Source organism: Ciconia boyciana, chromosome 20 (assembly GCF_034638445.1).
Source record: "Ciconia boyciana chromosome 20, ASM3463844v1, whole genome shotgun sequence".
NCBI classification, from domain to species: Eukaryota; Metazoa; Chordata; class Aves; order Ciconiiformes; family Ciconiidae; genus Ciconia; species Ciconia boyciana.
In genome coordinates, this window is record NC_132953.1 from 4,209,746 (window position 1) to 4,229,933 (window position 20,188).

The following is a 20,188-nucleotide window of genomic DNA, read 5'->3' on the forward strand; positions in this document are numbered from 1 at the left end:
TGTGACAACTATTCACTAACAGATAACAAGAGTAACATTTGAATAATTAGTATTGTATCATTACCAGCTGCTATGTTTGGTGCACATTTTTGTTCTCTTTCTTGCCAGCAATGGATTATTTTTGGCTTTATTTCTGGACAATCTGCCAAAGTCTCCTCTGCACTTCAAAAAGAGAAACATTGCTGGTATTAAGATCATCAAATGAAACTGATGTTTATTTTTAATGTTTTGCAGATATGGTCATATGTTTGACATGTCTAAAAATGATCCAGCTGTGACAAGCCAACAGCTGATTAGTCTGAAAGACGCAACTGCTAGATCAGATGATTTCAAAGAAAAATAACAACAGAGATGACCATATTTAAAATGCGACATATGCAACTGTTTACATTTTTTTGAAATTAGGTATAGTAGAACTGATTCTAAAATTTAACAATTATTAAACTTAAGCCACTTTATATTTCAATGGAATGGTAAATCAATATGTGATGGTCATAGCTCATAATTAAATAGTTCAGACATTTTTGCCTTGAAGATACCCCTAATAATTTCAAAATACTTATAAGATATGAAGGGTTCTGAAAGCAGCTACAACTTGCTTCTCCTTCTCATGTCTATTTTGCAAAGTTTCCAAGGATGCAATTTGAGGTAAGCTGTCTCCATTTAAAGTCTGTGGCGGAACTCTTCCCTCTTTCACCTCTTCATCTGATTGTCTTGCCGTGAAAGTCTTTGGTCTAGGAATCTTCTTAGCATATTCCAGCGCCTAAAAACATGAAAATTGGGGTAGCTGATTAAGAGAAAACCTGACCAATATTTCCACGAGAATGTAGGTGTTTCTATGTTGAGTGAAATTAACAGTTCTCCTAATTCCTGATCTTGTTTCTGACAGTGTTCAATACTAGACGCTTCAGTGGCGACTGCAAGAAACCTCTGCAGTGGGCAAAATAACCCACCTCAAGGAGATTTGCTTTTTGACACTTACCACTGAAGGCCACCTTAAATACTGAAGCAGTGTTTTTTCTTTAAAAAAGAAAAAGCAAGACAAGTCTATTAAGTTTATAAACATTTTTTTTTTCAGTTTCATTAAGTTCTTGTCCTCAGTCATATCTTATAGCAGGGAGTTCTGCAGGTTAGTATGACAAGGATGGAAACTGACTGCTCCTATGACAAATTCTAAGGAATTGATGTATTGAAAGGCCTACAATGTTAAAACAAATTTTGAAATGAAGTCTAGGTAGTTGTTTTGAATTCTCTGGAACCTGATTTAATATAATCCCTTGCCAAATTCCTTTTTGGTTAATTTCAAAGCTAAGACAGTTATGAACAAGAAAAGGTTTCTGAACAAGTGAGAATGGTATTAGACATGCCAACCCTTAAAGCTGTTGTTCTAGATTTGACATGCCTCACTGAAGCTGAGCAGGGCCATGCTGAAAGAGGAATGCAAAGCAGATACCTGTAAGAGTGTCAAATAGTACAGAATGACGTATGGAACCTGGAAAGCTGTCTTGCAGAGGGGATGGAAACAGTATTACAGAAATCCTGAAACTGAGAGAGCTCTGGTTTAACCTGGGACATTTTTTGGTGTCTGTGTTTCAGTCGCATGTATTTGGAAACACCTGTTATGTCTCAAGTTGAAGCTGCATTATCTCACGTTCTTGGTGAAAGAGTGTCTAGGAAGTCTTCTGAAGGAATCCAAAGCCCTTTGGACATCCAAATAATGCAGTTTCATCTCTTTGTGGTTTATGTGAGGTTTGGAAATAAATGCAAGTAACTGAGGAATTCAACTGATATTAAACTCCACAACTTTTTTCCTGAAGCATACAGTTCTCATTCATCACCTTGGAGAAATACCTGTTAGCGTGCTTTCAGCACCCGGCAGGTGAGCTCCTGCAGAACTGATTGGATAAAATATATGCTATTTCCAGAGCTTTCTTGCTTCCTGCAATAGGGAAAAGGTGCTCCTTTTGTTTGTTTATGTATGCCACTGTCATGTAGACAGTTGTTGCTCATTTGGGCTCTTTTTGAAGGCCAGTGAAGGCTAAAGTGATGTTGTATGGCCTTGAAAAATAAGACCAATTACTGTAGCTATGCAACTGAAGTGAAAAGAGTTTGTGAGCGAGACTGACAGGCAGGTGGATAATAGACTAACAAGAGGATATCTGTGGTCCATTAGAACAGTGCGCTCTGCAGTAGTGTGGCCTCTACCACTGATGTGAAGCAGAGCATGTGCTGCACTGGGTAAAGTTCCTAGGGGGGTCCCACCTCTCCTTTATATCCACCCTTTCCATGGGAAAACATCACTAGCTGTTTAAGGCAAGTTGAGTGCTGGTAGCTTGGATGGAGTACTGCTCCGCTTCCACTTGGTACGGTCTCATGAAGAGCAAGGCAGATGCATGGACTGAAGACTGCTGTTGGCAAAGAAATCAGCAACTCTGGGCATACATCTACAGCCATTTACAGAATAGGTGCACAGATGAGCACTTGCTAGGATCCCATGAGAGTAGAAGTCCTTAGAGTTGTTAAAAGGAAAATCAAAATGGAGAAACTATTTTAGCCTACTGTGAGTTAAATTTATGCTTTTCTTTTCCTTTGTGCAAAGTCCAGAATCTCTCCCTGCATGCATTTTAAAAGGACTCTGTCCTTACCTTTTGTCTTGACACTGAAGATACGACCTGGGGTTTTACAGGTAACCTCTGAACCGAAGCAATGCTTTTCATATTGTGTTCCTTAATTTGCTTTGCATATTCCTTTTGTTGCTTTAACTTCTCTTTCTGACAAAAGGAAAAATGTGTATGGTTAATTAAATGACTCAGTGGGTCCATCAATGAAACACTTTTTCCACCAGAGTCTTCCATTTACACCTCTGTTGCTGTTTAACCTGGCTATGCTATTGATCATTCCTCAGCAGAACACAACAGGAAATCCTGATAAATGGCACAGCTTTTTAAGTCACTCTTCATTTTTAAGAGCTTTTTCTTGGACTGTATTGAGGATAGAGCTCAACAGAAATGTGACAGATGCATCTTTATTCTGAATGTTTCAATATATCTATTCAGTTCTAAAATGGCTGTGCTAATTTCTATCAGCTTTTGCAATGACTCTGTACTTACTTTTAAGGTCCTGAATGACATACTTCATTTACTTAACTGATATTTTGTGTCTTTATATTTCCAGCAATTCATTATGCTCAAATTCAGCAGTATGCTCTACCTTGCCCCTGTTATCAGCCAATGTCAATTATCTCCTTTCAATGCAATGACACCCCAGTGACATGCCAGGTTCCAGAAGTGTTACGATGGTGTTAAAAACACACAGAGTCCTGGGCTATGCATCACTCTGGCCATTCCCATTTCAGATCTCTAATCTGTTTCATTTATGGCAAGGAGGAAGAAAATACAGGGGCTTCTCAATGAGTCCAAAGGGATGGTCATTTTATCATTTTTCCTTCCTGCTGTCCTACAATGTTTCCATAAAGAATGACATATACAGCACCTGTTGTCAGATTAATAGGGTCTCAAAGCATGCAGGATGGAGTCTGCAGCACCTCAGATATACAGCTGCTACCAGACCCCCATTATCAGCAGAGAACAGGTCAAATGACACCAATTGTTCAGATACTTGTTCTGAACAATCTGTCTCCATTTCAACAGGGTAATGCGCATCCAGCTATTTTCTTCTTGTGTTTACACAACTTCTTCTTTTACTTTCACTTTGAAGGTTAGGCAAACCTTCTACACTGGGAATGACAATGCAACTCAGTCCCATGAGTGTGTAATTTACCGATGTGCAATTAGCCTTGTTGAATTCTGTGAACTACCCCTGTTTCTGGAACTACAAAATTAGAGGGTTAAAATTATCCACAATACAGTTGTCTTTCCTTCTATTTGAATCTCCCCTTAGGATCTCAAGCTCGACCTAGAGTCAAGGACATAAAGTACCAGACAAAACATAAGCTGCTTCTCAGCAGTGATTTCTTTGCCATTGTTCCCTGCCTAAGTTCACTTTGCACAACTGAAAAGCAGATCATATAATAGGGACCGCTTACTTTCTCTTTGATTGCTTCATAGTCAGGTCCAAGGCCTCCAAGCTTCACATTCAGATTTATGTAGGCTTTTGAGCTACGTGGCTGAAAAACAAACAGCAGTGACAGATTTTCCTGTATATGATTTCATGGAGAGCATAATTAAAGCAAGTCTTGTAGTGGACACCCACCATAAGAGCAGGATTCAATTTGCAGTCTCAGTCTTACCTCTGGCATGTCTCATTTTAAGGATTGTAAGTGACCAAAAAGATTAAGTTAATTGCACAAGTCAAATTACACTGTATTTCCTTTGAATCTAGGTGGATAATTGCCAATCATACAAATCACAATGCAATACTTTCTCAGTCAAAAATGATCTTTTGTGAGCTTTATTTTTAAACAGCTTAAAGTGACCCATTTGACTGTTATTAGAATGAAACTCGAAAGAACCTGTTATAAGAGAAGCAGATAAAAGTACCTGATTTTGGTGGTAAAAAAATAAGGCAAATGTTATTAGTAATAGTAACCTTTCTTTGTTCTCAAAACTGCAATGGAAAATTGTTCACAGACAGATGAAAAATACATGCTTTGCAGCACAGCAAAAGCTTTACAAGTGTATTGGGAAGACAGAACATGAGTGATGGGTGATGCCATTTCAATACTTCACGACATTACTGCAAAGATCCCAATACTTCCAGAATCTTTTTCATCTCTTTCAAGAACACTAGATGAATTTTTAGAAGTGGACTATGTTTTAAAAACTTGTCAGTCGAAACTCATTATGATCAGCTCTGAAGTAATTTCAATCACAGAATAATGCAGAAACACCAAGAAATTTCTATATGCAAATAAAATGTGCATTTCTTCAACGGGCATGTTCAAGTTAAACTCAATTGCAGATAAACTAATTCTATGCACTGAATTTTCTATTTGATGTCTCTTTGTGTCAGTTATCCCTATTCTTTTGTGATATACTTACACCTAACTTTTAATTTAAGGTACTGTGAAGAGTTAATCATTTAGCTGTCTACAACAAAATCAGGGTTTTGTCACTTCATGCGATATGACTGCATTTGTTTATTAGGAAAAGCTGGATTTTTCTGTGAGACATAAACAGTCTTATTCTCTGTGGCATTCCTCACATATGAAGCATGAGAAAGCTAGTGAAAATACAGGACAGAAACAATGGTTTGAACTCAGGGGAACAGAAAGGGAAGGAAATCTGCCCTTCAGTTACTATCATAATCCAGCTAATTCTTCTTAGAGGCATTCAAGCAGCAATACACAAACTGCCTCCTAGATGAAACACATGAGTAATTATTCCAGCTTAGTTTGTCTGCCCTGAGACTTGGAGCTAACTTCTTAAACATTTAATTTGTCATGGACACACAGGGATATCTCTATGCTGTTCCACTGCATCTGTGTTAACTGGTTACAGTATGAAACTGGACACACAGAAAAGACAAAAAGAACCAAGTTTTAATAAGGACCAAAATGGGATCATCAGGAGACTTGTAATAATGTTTATGCCGTTAGCTTTACAAATCCTCTAAGTTTGTTGTTGTTCAGTTTGATTCCCTTGGAAACCAAGAGATTTGAGTTGGATAGCAAATGAGCATGACCAGGATAATGACTTGCTCAGATCTGAGGCCTGGCTACCTGCTGCTTTATACAAATAGCTTTATTCTAAATCATTTTATCACTGGATAACTTAAAGGACAAACACTGCTCTGTATGTTCTTACAGCTAATCAAGACTGAAAGTGACATAGGGAGAGGTGGTAGTGAACTGCCTTGCTCTTTAGACTAAAATGATGTTAGTGTCTGTTTCCAGCTTTGTTCCTTGGTTTTAATGCTCTGGACAAGTCAGTGTGTCAGTGTGCTCTCTGCAACAATGAAATATTTCTCAGTCCTCATTCCTTTTTTTTTTCTTTTGTGCAGATCTTTGGATTATTAAAAAAAATATTAATCAGAAGGGGAAACAGAAATGTAAAACCATCCAATCCACATCTATTTGCTTACCTTCTTGCTTACTTTAGGCTGTTTTTGCTTTTCCATTTGCATGAGATATCCTTCTGAGTTGCTTCGGCTTATTTTCACTTGATTTCCTTCACCGCTCTCTGGATCTACCCCTGAACCACTTTCTACCTGTGGGATTATAGGTGGAAGTAGGCTGAACAACTGCCTGTCAGCTAACTGAGCTTCTGTCAAATGAGTGATTTCTTGATGATGCCGCTCCATCGTTTGTGTAATTTGGGAGGTTGTACAAGAGGCTGTTGGTGAACTGTGAACGGAAGGTTGAGAAGGCCTCAAAAAAGAAAGAGGGGGAAAAACAAGAATCTTGATTTGTATATAGCAGATAGCTCAACAAGCAATCTGTACATGGAGTGATCCTTGCTCACAGAATATACTGGGAACATGAAGATGGAAAGACGGGTATTTCACTATGACTGACTTTGCTTGCACCCAAGTGTATGTTTAAAATAAATGGAAAAATTATAGATGGGGAAACTTTCAGCCTGATGCAAAGCTAGCTTAAGCCAATGAAAACTGCCTTTAAATGGCTTTGGATCTGGCCTGCTGCGTACTGAAAGAATTAATTGTCTATGTGAAATGAAACCTTCATTTTTATCAAGGCAGGTGAAATTTTACATAACTAAGGATTTTCATGCCCTTCCCCATATGTAGCGAGCCAGAACTGGCACTGGAATGACTCTGGATATTCACCTTGCAAGGCAAGTTTTGATATAACTCTATGCAGCTAGCAGTAGACTTAGTTTATGCACGGTGCTCTTTGCTACCTATTTTTTAAACTTCACCTTCTAGCCTTTCAGAAGCAAACTTTCAATTGTGGAAAATTCTATGTGCAAGAGAGCCTGGAGTATAGAACTGTCCTTTTCCAATACCACATTTAAAAATCAATAGTTATAATGAATGTTAAGTTAGTAGTAATCTATAGTGGCAGGTTTGTAGCAAAATAATTTTATACTTTGGACTTTAAAACATTTTCTTGTCCATGTCTATTTTTTCTGGGTATCATAGTGTTATGATAATACTGTTTCAACACTTACATCCTTACCATAAACTACTGATAGCATAGTTCTGATACCTTTTATCCGCATAAATGTGTTCTTTGCAATCCTGAAATGATACTTGATCCTTCACCAATTCTTGAAAATCGGCATTAAAAGTAGATGAAATATTCCTCTGATTTGGGTGTGCTTGACCATTGGTACTGTTATCTCTTGCAAAAAGCTGCACAGTGACGTGGTTGTATAAATGTTGCTGGTCATGTGGAAGTCTGTTTGGAGAATCGTGCTGATATTTCTTGTTCTCCTTGCTGCTACATGCTGGAGATATAACCTCTGCTGGGTTAAATTTATGTAATGTTGGATGAAAAGGATAGGTAGATGTGGTAAAATCCTCATTAACAAAATGTCTTGAATTTGGGAAATTATTTAAGCCAGTATCTGAATTTGCTGCTGTATTAGTGTCAGGGCCAAGAGAAGGAGTTGGATACAGCCATTTCTGCAGTGCGCTGCTGTAGTCTTGCTCCACTGCCTGCATGGGAGCAGTCTGAAATTCTGATATTTGGTGGTGCCTGTGGTGCCAAGACTTTGGTTCTGCTGGTCTTCCTGGTGGTTGTTGGCTATCATTCCTTGGCAAAGCTCTCCCTTTGAGACTCTGATTGGATTTTATTTTATTTCTCTGGGAAGACTTATTTTGGTGGTCCTAAAACAAGTTATCAAAAGTGGGGTCAATTTCAGTGGTTGCTATTTTAAATGTTCATTAAGATCAACAATATACAAGTGTATGGGTAAGTTTGCCTGTCACAATGCCTTTCACATAGCTATTTCTTAGAATTCTACAAATTAACTGATTAACTGATGTTTTGACTAGATTACATCATATTCTATGATTCTAATTGAGGACAACATTCTTATTTTAGACAGCCCTTAAATAGCTGTGCAGGTTACAATGAAGCTGAGTTCGGAACATGTACTGAACTTTGAACATGTGTTGATATGGTGCCTTGAACAGGCCTGAACAGGCTGGAGTGCATAATCATCTGTGCCTTTAAAAATCAGGGATGCATGGAGCCAGCCACCCCTGTTTAATGTACACTCACAACTAGAAAAGGGTTATAGCAATGTTTTATATGGCTGGATGAGTATCGCGATGGAAATCAGTTTTAAAAGTGAGCTCTTAGCAGAGAGTGAAGTGTAAAAGGAAAAGTATCTGCATCCTGGAGTCTAGTATGGTATGAAGAACAGTCTTTCTCTGTATCATTTGTAAGGCTTTGGGTTTGGGGTTTTTGAATTAACAAAACATGTCCTGATAGAAGGGCCCTTAAAGAGACCTAGGTATCGTGTTGGTCCTTCACGACTATGATAACAGTTCTTTAACCTACTGATAATGAGTTAGGCCAGTTTGCACAGGTTTGATTAGACCCATCAAAATCACTCCGTGCTGCTTGTATCTAACCCTGACTCAGTAAATTATGCTCGTGGCTAGACCAGGTGATGGCCTGGCTAGACTTAATCCAAAATTAAAATATGTAGGAACCCCTAGTCAAGAACAGAAGCACAGATGCTATTCAGATACTGCAGAGACAATGCATAACACTGCATCAAAACTTTGCTTAATGGCCTGAGACAAATTCTGAAGCAGAACACTATAAAAATGGTTCCTTACAGATGCAGACCATATCTAATAAATGATGCTGTGGTAAATATGGAATGAGGGAGTTTTATCTGAATGAGGTGCAAAACCAGGTGCCCTTAAATGCACAGGACTACTTGTTTCTAATCCTGTAGACAAGTGGTAGCTCACTGTCAACCATCTGGGGAAAATGTTTCAAATATCAAATCAGTTCTTCATTTTTATCCTCTAATGAAAGTAAACTGTACTAAATTTCAGGAAAAGATGGCTATGTACACACTATTAGACTGGTCCACAGTAGAAACAGACTCATGTCAATTATTTGAATTATTTCATTTCTAAACTAAGCACTCCTCCCTGCCCTGTATCCTGCAAAACATTATCCAAAATAATAAGAAACAATTTAAGCATTTAAGCACACCAGGACTACTGTCTTGAGCTAAACTGACATACTCTAGATCTGGAGTTTATTTAAAATTTATCACTTTCCAATTACAGCATCAGGTGTTGCCCATTCTGAGGAAAGACATGGCTTTCCTTCTAGGGAATATACAAATCCGTTCTCAGTCCATTTAATCTTTGTCAGCGCTAAAATCCTCCTTTTCATCCTCCTGTCTCTCTAGGGTTCTTTTGTTAGCAACACTTGCAATCACTACATAGCATATGCACTCAGAATAACTACTTAATGGTAGGTATTAAATCCACATATAGAGCAGAATGTTTTGGCGAAGCTTTAGCACTGGGGAATCCTGACTCCTGGTGCCAAGATGATGATTTGTTAGCTCGACCTCTGCTGTAACGATTAATGTTCTGGCATACTGTGCCATTGGTGGAAAGCATGAACTGCTGCCAAACTGGGACCAGGCCAATGTTTTCCCATTTAAATGGAATGAGCAGCCCTGTAAAATACCTCCTTCATTCTGAAATTCCATACATAAAGCATATCTCTCACAATGAACAGCAGCATAAAATCTTGTTTGTCCTTTACAGAAGTGCAGCTTCCAGTCTTAAGTGAACAGCGGGGAATTTAAACAGTCTGCCTGAATTACTTCCAATACTTGTAATACAAAGGGAGTAACTAGGTTTGCCAATAATTCCAGCTGGCTTGAAGTTCTGGTTCTGAAGTTCTTGGTTTTTCATCAGGGATGATAACCTTCTCCCTTTTATTGCTCCAAAGATTATCCCATTGCATTGGTTTGACAGGCCAGCATAAAACAGATCTCTAGACTTATGTGTACGGAGGAGGTCAGTGCAACTTTTTCTCCGTGTAATGTTTTCTGTTTTATGGTAACCCCTTGATGTTCACGGGGATTTTAGGGGACAAGTAATGCAACACTAGTTAAGTTCTAGCTCAGAATCCTCATGAACCATCAAACACGACCATGTACTAGTTTGCACTTTTACATTATTATCAACCAAATAATGTCCTAAATAGATAAGATTCTTTGAGCTCAGCATTTTTTTTTGGATTTGGGATCTATTTTGATTTAAAATAATTCAGTATATAAAGCAGCATATGCATCAAATTTTGGTGATTATCTACTGATACATATCTAAGGATTTATTGTCAGTAATTGGTACTTTAAAAGTAATGAGATTACAGCTTTAAATATTCAAACTTCAATGCTTTTACACATATATTTCAATTATTATGTTCTATCGAAAGAGAACCTTGAGCTGCTGTGCCTTCAGGTACCATTTGTCTTCAGGCTCCATTTTCACAGTCTGGAATGGTAGGACACTCTGAACTGGTTCCTCATGAACAGTTTCAGGATCTGTAACCTAAAAACCAAGAATGTTTATGTCCACAGCCCAGCCAAATGAAAGGATTTAAAAGAATTGGGGAAAGGATTGGGGAAAGAATGAGAAATAATTTGCCTCCTATTAAAGCTAAAATGCTAAAGTTAGGCATTGTATAATAGATAACAAGAAAATGAACAGCTAAAAGAGAAAATGAAAAAGGAAGCAAACCCCCAATTAACAGTGGTGTGGGAGTAGGGAGTATTCCTTCTACTTTTAAGAAGAAGAGAGAAAAAGAAAATTGCAGGAAGTATGCAGCACAGAAACCTACTTGTAACTCTCAAATGTCTGGGCTTCTCCGTTTATGAGAGCCAGTGGATGTACCTAATAACAGAAAAGCAACTAGGCAATCATCATTGCCCAAGCAATCAGCCAGTGTACCAAGGTACTGATGGATGACACACACCATAGCAAGGTCTTGAACAATAGAGTCATGCAGAAAAAGATGGCAAAACATAGTAATACTGGTAGAAAAGTACAAGGAGTAGCTGCAGAAATAAAACATCTAATACACATAGCCTGTCAGCATACCAAACGGCTTGTGCAAAATAGCAAGCCCACAAACAAGAAGAACATCTTCACGTGGCCACAGTCGTGGTAGCACGATGGCTGGAAATCAAATTTGAGCAATTTTTTGAGGGTGCCTGCTGGCACGACAGATTTCGAAGCCAAGAGATACCGTCATAAATACGGCAAGAATTAATTTTTTTCTTGAAGCATCAAACTTTTTTTCCAATCTATAAAACTTCACAAAAAACAATGCTTTTTTATTTTTTACTTATACTTGTGTTGTCCCAAACTATCCTGCTAAGTACTATAGCAGGTGTGACCTCAATTAAGTGTGTAGTTAGGCAGTCTCACCATAAAGAGACTACAGCTAACTATGTGCCGGACTCATGCTTGTGGTAGAAGTACCTATGCACCACTGAAGAGCGACACTGGCTAACACAGGAGAACTTGCATGGAGAAGATATTTGTGACCAAGAGAATTATTAACCGAAAATCGTAACAGTGAAATCAGTGTGAAGGAAGTGTTAAATTCTTCTGGGGAGCTGAGCCTCTCATCTTTGGGGGTGAGAGATTAGGACAACTAGGAAAAGGTAGATAGGGTCTATTGCTGAGTTTTCAGGTGATCTCATTGCTCCAAATGGCGATGCAGATTCTATCCATTGTGACTAGAAAAGTTCACAAATTAAAAGTTACCACACAGGTTTCCTGAACTGTGGATAGATACAGCTTTGCAGTCAGTAAGCTGTTTTTGGTGGAACCAACTGACTCACTGTATTGATAGTTTACTGGGCAGGTAAAGCATACTTCTACATTATCTCTTTGAAAGAGGAACAGGACACAACCTCTGCCAGCATTTTTTGTGAACTATTCTATTAATACCAATCAAATTGAGAAAATGATCAAATGAAATTGCATTTTGAGCATCATAAGCTGTGTAATGCCTATTCTGTTAAATTGAGGCCCATAATTGCTTCTCTACTGAAAAGATACAACAAAGACAGCAATCATGGCATGTCATTATCCCAGACTAGAAAACCGGCCTTTGCAGTGAGGACTTCAAAGGCTTGTGGTTCTCGAATTGCATTCGGCTGCTATTGTTGAAGCGCAGGCAATCTTGATTAGGTGTTTACACTGAGGTAAGGCGCAGTGCACAGAGAGTCTGAGTGCCTTGGTCTAGAGCCATTAAAAAATTGTACATTATGTTCCTTGCTTTGAAGTAAGGGGCTTGTAGGTAGGAAAGCAACTCATATTGAGTACAGCTGAGCTAGATTGGGCCACTACTTCTCTCTCTTTCTCTCCCTCTCTCTCAAACAAACTCATCATCAGGTTCTTAAAGAATCAGGCAACACTGCAAAGAACTTGATGCTTTATAAAATGCTATATAAATTAGTAAATATACAGATCGACACACATTTATGGTATGTTTTGGTATCTACAGCCTGCTGTCTGTATGCACAGAGATAACAGCTGTAAATCTTGCAAGAATGAGGCTGCAAATATTTTACCTATTGTTTTGTCAGTTGAAAAAAGCTGTACACCAAGTACTTACTTCAGTGCAAACACTATTTCCTACCACAGTACCTGACAGCCAACAGTGACTGTATCAATAAAAACAGCTTCAACATTCTGCAAAGCTCAAAACAATCCAGTTTAGGAAAAAACAGTGTTCAGAACATGTTTGATCATTCCAGCAGAAGACATGTGGCTTGTTTGCTTCTTCGCATTCTTGGTGGTTTTGCACTTTTGATACAGTTTTCCAGGTGAGGTGACCAAAGTTGGCTCATGGGTCAGCTCTGGTCAACAAGATGCTTCCGTCAGGCCTTCTTTCACCCCCTCCAACAAGATGGAGCAATGGATGTCTCGATTAAGAGTAAGAGAGGTAAGTACTTCTTCCTGTGCCTATCCGCAGCAAATACAAAGCTAGCTGACAGTAGGTGGTGATGCTGTTGTGGCTGTATCAACTTGTTAAGGGAAAAAACACACCTTTCTACACACATGCTGCCTGGCTCCTGCTATGTCACAGCTCTGCTGTCCCCATGGCTACTTCAGCAAGGTCATCTTAGAACACAGCCCTGATTTTAACAGATTTTTTTTTTTTTCTATTACATATCTTCGGATAGTGTCTACACAATGAAGTCCTGATCCCTGGCTCCAATACTTACATATGAAACATTTTCAGAATTCCCCAAATAGTAAACATAATCATATCAACACAGCTTTAATTAGTATCAATCTACACTAATTATTTTTACCATCAACCAAATTATAACTGAAAAAAACAAGTGCTCTTAATAGCTCTGCTAGAAAAAAGCTTGTCCACCGTTACACTCATTGTAATGTAGTCAGCAGATGCCCTCTAGTGTTGTGTCATCTGTTCATTAGCCTTGGAAAATGTGTCACTTGAAGCAGAAAGTCTCTGTAGTTTTGCAAGTTAAGAATTTCCTATGCTACAACTTGTGGAGCGGTTCAATGACTCCCACCTTCCCATTATGCATAAGAAGTAGCAAGTAAAAGCAACAAACTCATGTATAATCGTTCATTAGGAACTGTAATTACATTTCCACTTAATCCTTAATACAAGTTGCCTGACATTTTGCAGTCAAGCATAAGAAAGCTAGGTCCTTCAAGTCCAACTACTGTACATGACTCTGCTGACTAATTTCAAATATAAGGTTTGGTCTGGCTGAGAAAGGAAGTAGGGGGAAAGGGTTGTCTGACCACCCAAATCTGACACATATTTATTGGATATTCCTACATGTATGACCCTAAATGACAGTGACAAGCAAGAGCATGCATGACTCTTGAAAGCAGTGTGACCACAATATGTCTTCTGGTTCTCAAACTCAATTGTAACTTCACATATACTTTTTTGTTAAGGTCAATGCAGGTGGAAAAACACTAATAGAGCTTTTTAAGCCAAATGGTAACATCAAGGTTTCCTACTGCAGTTAAAAAATTGTGAGTGTTCTGCTATTAGAAGCAATTTGCATTTGTCGCATTGAGCAAAACTGGGAATATGCTATTAGCAGAGATGATCATTACCAAATTCATGTTGGCCAAGCAGAGAAAAATCAGAGGCAGCAAAAAAAGAACAACTGATAAGGTGCAATGTAGATCCCATAGGAAGGAAGAGAGCATTTCTTTTGCATCAAGATTAAAGACTAGTGAGAGACCACCTCTGTGACCACGCAGACATGCTTCATGGCCAAGAATATATGTAGCTTTAACTAGGCTTGTACCAAGGCCATCACTGGGGTTATAAGTAACTGAGGACTTGCCAATTATTCCATGAAGGGTGAACAAGATCATAAGTTATCAGTTGCATGATAGATGTAAATCTACTTACCTCCTTTGCAAACCCATCATGCAGCTACTCCATTTTAACACTAGACAGTCGTCAGTTTATACCAATTAGAAAACATGTAAAAGTTACTTACCTGCTCTTGAAGAACTTCCTGCTTTTTATTGTGCAATTGAAGATAGGAATTTATCTTCTCTGAACGTAATCCTAAAGTCCGTTTATTTTTTTCCACAAAGTCTGTTTTTGCTCTTTGTGGTCGATCTTCTTGAATCTGAAGAGAAAAAGCACTGCCATATGTACTGGGACTATCTTTGAAATGACAGCCATCTGCAGATTCCTTCCCTTTGGTAAGTAGCCTAAAAGGTTCATTGCTGACCACGGCACTTGGTTCATGAAAGCTTAGTAATTCTGTACCAAACTCTGAGAATGAATCTTGTGACTTTGCCTCCTGTTGATTCTTTTCTTCTGGGAAGCCACTGGAATGGAGGTAAAATGAATCTTGCGAAAAGTCCACGCTGCTTTCTCCAGAAAGTTGACCTGCTTTTTCTGCCTCAGAAAATTCTGCTACTTCTTTTGTGTTCTTCCAGTTAGGATTGTACCTTAGGCTGAAATATTTGTCCACAGACCGTTGTTTCCTATTTAAAAAAGAAACACGAAATTATTGATGTATAAATTGTATAAATTCTATATTATTTCAGCGTGCAATTTGAGCAAACAAATGTCCGTCAAATATGGTCAACTGGATTATTTCAATGCATACAGTATGGCCATTTGTAGGACTGGGATCGGAACAGTGTTGTCAAACTTTTTTTAGTAGAAAATTTAGGCAGGACCTCCTCTTCATTTTTAATTTTCATTACCAGTGAATGATAAATTGGCCTAACATTCAGATCACAGTAGAATACAGTCTTTATCCTAAATTTAGCATAGAAATCATAAGCACTATTAGAATCAACTAAAAGATGAAATTATTATAACATACTGCTTCTGTTGTTTCCTTTAAATGATGTAGCCTGCACAAAAGACTGTATGTGTTGCTCATTCTTCAAAGACTCTGCTGTGTGAAAGAAAAGTGATATTCCTGGTAAAATCCCTCTCTCAAATGTCAGTAGAACTGACTGTCTGAGCAAGAACAGCCTACAGCTCTGTACTTTCATTCTCTCTTCACATTCCTGTGAAACATCATGATGTTTCAATAAAAAAACTCTCTATAAAAGACTTAAAGTAAGTTCTCATTTAAAAACAGTCTGTAATTGAGGTAAGAGTAGAAAAACATAAATCAGAAAGGTTTGTGGGTTTGGCTTTTTTTTTTTAACATGTGTCCAAATTGTTGCTCTGAACTACATTTGTCATAAAGCAAACAAAGATTGTCTGCCTTAAAAAACCCACAATTGATTCTGTTTATGATTTACAGTCTGATCCAACAGGAGGAAAACCAACTGCAGGAGCCAAATACATACAAATAGGCTTCCAGGAGATGTGCGGGGAGTGGCAGTAGTAAGGAGCGTGGGAGAGAAAAGCTTTTAACACTGCTTTTTCTTAACTGGACCTGCAGTATAGTCCTTGGACACTGACAAACGGTGAGCCTTTCAAAGTGACATTTATAGGCACTGAAACCTGGTTGACTCTTCAGCCCCTGTTAAAAGAAATCTACTGATCTGCTGGATTCTGCAAACCATGGCATAGTTAATTATATTAACATTTCCATAAATCATTTATTCAGCCTTTCTAAATTAGTTACATGCCTATGCCTATATTTCAAGTGGCTCCTAAAAATAAAATAATCTGTTTCTCTAGCAATGCTTTTCATTTCAGGTAAGCATTGGTACCGTGGTATCCTGTATACTAGAGATTACATGATTTACATCGGTGAAAACGTTATTATTCCTAGTTGTCATACACCACAGGTAAACAGAAATAGGTGACCATATTTTGAAATGAGTACAGAAATATGTGATATAATTGCAATGATTCAAATAACAGAGTATAATGCTAAAGAGTTCCATTGTGCTGAAATGTGTGCACAGCAGCTCAATTGTATTATGCAGGCCAGGTCACTGCACAGGAACAAAATGAGTGTGAAGAGCTCCTTCATCTCTAATCATCTGCAGACAAAAAGTGCACCTTTTATTCCTCCCTCCAACTTGATATAAAGGTTAGATGGACTCTGTACTCATCAACAAAAGTGTTGTATGTAGACAACAGATGCAGCATTTCCTCTTCAAGTTCCAAGGTTAGTAATGGATGTAGAGAGGGGGTTTCATATGTATATGCTGTGATATTTGCTCCGGTTAATGGACTGTATTTGAGTACTTACTAGGCTAAGTTCAAACAAAATAAAATCAAATTTCCATTTAATGAAGAGCCTCACATTCAGCATAGTATTCAGTCAAAAAAATTACTAAAAATTAGAGCATGTTTCTAGTACAATTAACATCATTTGCACTCACAATAAAATATTCAATAACTGGCCATTTTGCCTGTTGAGGAGGTGAATAAAAGCATGCTATTAATCATTTAGCCTTCATTTGTTTGCCATTTTATTTTAAGTAGACAATTAAATTGAAACTGCACATTATTATTACTTCAGGTTTAATTTAATCCCTTTAAACTTGAGAATTATTCCCAATTTATACAGTGTTAAGCCTTTTATGCTTATGACAGCAAATTAAATTTTATTTTATGTACCAAGTTAACACTTTCTAAAGAATGTTTAAAGGTGACAGTAACCCTAGAAATTTTAATTTTAGATTTATACAGCTATAAGGACAAAACTGCATTTATTCAACCCACCAATTTTTGCCCCTGAGTTTTCTTACAGGAAGTGGCTTGGTTTGCTCAGCACAGGTCTTTCTGTAAGGAACAAAAAGAGGATGCGTTGGTACTGGTCCTTGTTTTCTCTCTGGTTCTTTCTCACAGCCCAGCTCCAGAAACCCTCTAGCCCATGATCTCAGATCTGAAGGACTGACAGTAATGGTTGCCTATTTGAGATATAGCCAGCACGTACTACTAAATATTGTAGTGCCTGGTCCACAGCCCATTACAGTTATGGGACTCCTTCTGCTGACTGCAGTTCTGGGTCACGTAGACAGGAATAAGAGGGGATCTACATTTAATAGGCCTTTACCAGAAGAAACTGTAGTTAAATGCTCCCCCATTAGCTTACCCAGTAATGTAGCAGCTAGCATATATCAGTTCACCACTTACACCTTCTTGCCTGCCTGTTTTAGAGGCACCTAAATGGGCATGTAGCGTGCACCTCTGTATGCACTGTCTAGAGCCAGTATGTGGGGAGCCTATACAGGTCTGTGAGGGATGTTTTCTTTTCCACCTTCCCCTCCTACACTGGTGTTTCAGCTAATAAACAGTTGAAGCTATGCTGGAGAAATGGGCATAATAATTATGAATGTGGGTAAAATGAAACAGTACATCTTTGTGTGCAACTAAGTCCTTAGGTGCTCTTAATAGCACTTTGGCAATATAAATTGGTCTTGAATGTGAAATGTATATTCTGAGGAGCATAAGGTTTTAAAGTGTCAGAACTATTCTACTCATCTACTAAAATCCTATGCCTTACCTTCCATTACCATCATTCTTTTGTATTCCATTTGTATACCGATTTGTGTCATACTCAGCTCCTTCTTGTTCTTTTAAACTCATCTCCTCCAAGCTATCTTCTTCTAAGCTGTCATTCTCCAACTCATCAGAATACAGTCCTACCAGCTCTTCATTTTCACGAATCCGCTGCTGGAGTTCTAACTGATACCGACTCTCCTGAACAAGGCTTTCAGAATCAGACTCTTGGGAGTCATGCGGACTTGAGGCAAAGCCCCCTTCGTTTACAGACGGCCTTTTCCAGTTTGCAGGATGAAAATCTGGTTGCATGAGTATGCTTTGGGGAAAATGTTTTTTACTCATGTTGCAAGTGTGTGGAGAAGAAACTGAAATATACTTCGTACGTGAAAGATTCATTCCGTGTTTTGCACTGATGGTATACACCAGTCCTGTATTTGGAAAACATGAGAGTAAACATAAAAAGGTTCTTCACTCTACGAGAATGATTATATTTGTTAAAAGCTGGAATTGTGGGTAGTATCATTGGCTTGGACTCAGAATTTGATCTATAGTTAAAACAATTCTTTACGCTCATCCGTTACACTGATTTTCCTTTAAGTAGTCAATACCAAGGTCCCTATACTGCAAATGCATGACTTATTACTATGAAATCTACCTTAAACTATTAGTGGTAACAAAGCTAATAATGTACAAACAGCTTATGAAAAAGAAAATTAAGCTAAGACAATGCTACAAAATTTCATCTGTTAACTTCTGAGAGGTAAAAGAAATTTTGTTATGTTCTCTTTATTCAACTTTATACCATCTTGACATGTAAGCTATCAGCAAGAAAGCGTGACAGAGAACACAGTGAAAATAACACTTCTTAAATTAGAAAAATAGTTGCTTTTCATTTGATCGCATTTAAACGTTCGTAAGTCATTTGCAGTGCCAGATACTTACAAGATAAAGTGTCTGGGAGGAAGGAAAAAGGCAGTGTTTTGTGAAGAACCCTCCATTAGCCAGTTACAGTGCATGCAGTGCGAACAATCACTTTAAAGGCACATAGTGAGTTTCACTTTAGTACGTGGGCGACTGCCAAGATATGGAAATGCAATATATAATTTCTCATTTTTCAGGGTTAGCACTGCTTGTCACACGCAAGGCTACCCTCCGGTGGACGCCTGCAAACGCTGCTCCCGCCGCCGATCGCTGCTGGGAGGCGGCGCACGCCCTGCAGCCCGCAGAGGAAAGCCTGGCACCGGCGAGGAAGTTTCCGCTGGAAACTGCCCCTCCGCGAGCAGCCCCGCAGCGCGTCCGGCGAGGGAGGTGAGGCCCTGCCTGGCAGCCCCGTCCCGGGAGCCTCTCTCCGGCCTGAAGGCAGGCCTACGGCCCCCTGAGAAAAGCCAGGCCAGGCGCGCGTCCCCCCCCGAGGCCTCGCCTCGCCCCCAGATCCCCTCACCCCGACTCCCTTCACGGCAACCCCCTCACCGCCGTCCCCTCGCCCTCGCCGGTCCCCGCTCTGCCCCAAGGCCTCCCTCCGCCCCAGCCCGACCCGCCGCCCCGTCGCCATGGCTGCACTGGCGGACGCCGCGCCGCACCTACCAAGCGCCAGGGCGGCGGGGGGAGCGCGTCCCCCCCCTCCGCGGAGAGCGTGGTAGCGCCCGGGCTGGGCGAGGGGCCGCAGGGCGAAGCCGCTTTCCGCCTAAAAAGGGAATTATTGCTGGCAGTGGCGTCACGGGCGTTTATTTCATGCCTATTCCGAAACAGTTTTCAGCATTTTTCTTACTTCTAGTGAGAAATAGTCATCTCTAATGAGAAAAATAAATACAGCTTTCTGTTGTAATGCAAATTTCCTTTATTTTAGGAATTCAGTTTTATCTTTCCGCAGCAGAAAAGGTTCCCGGTGATGGCATCACGGGGCTCTGCAGACGTAATGGCTCGGCGATTCTCCTAGCTTGCCCACCGGCAGGCAAGTGCCTTTGTCCCTGGATTTGGGGAGTCCCACCCGTGACACTGCCCTTCCTCTTCACTTTGCCAACCCCTTGTTCGAAGACTGCCATGCTCTCAGTAACTCCCCTGGCAGCTTATGCGGTGTGGGAGACTGCACAGTCGTGGTTCCCAAAAGGTTTCAGAGCCCCTTGCGGACCCGTGCTGATGCAGTCGTGCACAGCGGAGAGCGATGGTATCATTGTACAGGTGAGAAACGGAGGCTGAAGCCCGAGCAAGGGGGACAACCTTTGGTTTTTTTAAACGCCTTGGACATCAGGGTGTTTCCTGCTTGGTTAAATACAGCTGGATGTCCAGGTTTGGGGTCCGAATGAGATAAAACAAGTCCCA

At 39.5% G+C, this 20,188-nt stretch overlaps 1 protein-coding gene across 4 annotated transcripts; it reads right to left on the bottom strand.

The window, feature by feature from the left end:
- Positions 1 to 247: 247 nt before the first annotated feature.
- Positions 248 to 19,287, bottom strand: JHY (junctional cadherin complex regulator). Of its 4 annotated transcripts, none has more exons than XM_072884775.1 (10): positions 18,812 to 19,287; positions 17,871 to 18,297; positions 17,087 to 17,146; positions 14,430 to 14,928; positions 10,354 to 10,464; positions 7,130 to 7,752; positions 6,043 to 6,304; positions 4,046 to 4,126; positions 2,646 to 2,771; positions 248 to 763 (listed from the first exon to the last, which is right to left on the bottom strand). In XM_072884775.1, the coding sequence occupies exons 2-10, from the start codon at positions 18,263 to 18,265 to the stop codon at positions 560 to 562; spliced, it is 2,361 nt and encodes a 786-aa protein (XP_072740876.1). In that variant the 5' UTR covers positions 18,266 to 18,297; positions 18,812 to 19,287; the 3' UTR covers positions 248 to 559. The 4 variants fall into 4 exon arrangements, with proteins under 4 accessions (XP_072740876.1, XP_072740875.1, XP_072740877.1 ...); XM_072884774.1 differs by having other exon boundaries at positions 6,043 to 6,328; XM_072884776.1 differs by lacking the exon at positions 17,087 to 17,146 and having other exon boundaries at positions 6,043 to 6,328.
- Positions 19,288 to 20,188: the final 901 nt, after the last annotated feature.

What these genes read in the sequence shown, in the direction of transcription:
- JHY (XM_072884774.1), bottom strand. Translation starts at nt 18,265, where the DNA reads ATGAATCTTTCACGTACGAAGTATATTTCAGTTTCTTCTCCACACACT. An exon ending in CACATTTATGCGGATAAAAG is followed by an intron (nt 6,329 to 7,129) that starts GTATCAGAACTA and finishes TTCTTTTTTGAG; the next exon opens with GCCTTCTCAACCTTCCGTTC. An exon ending in CTTCAGTGTCAAGACAAAAG is followed by an intron (nt 764 to 2,645) that starts GTAAGGACAGAG and finishes TCATGTTTTTAG; the next exon opens with GCGCTGGAATATGCTAAGAA.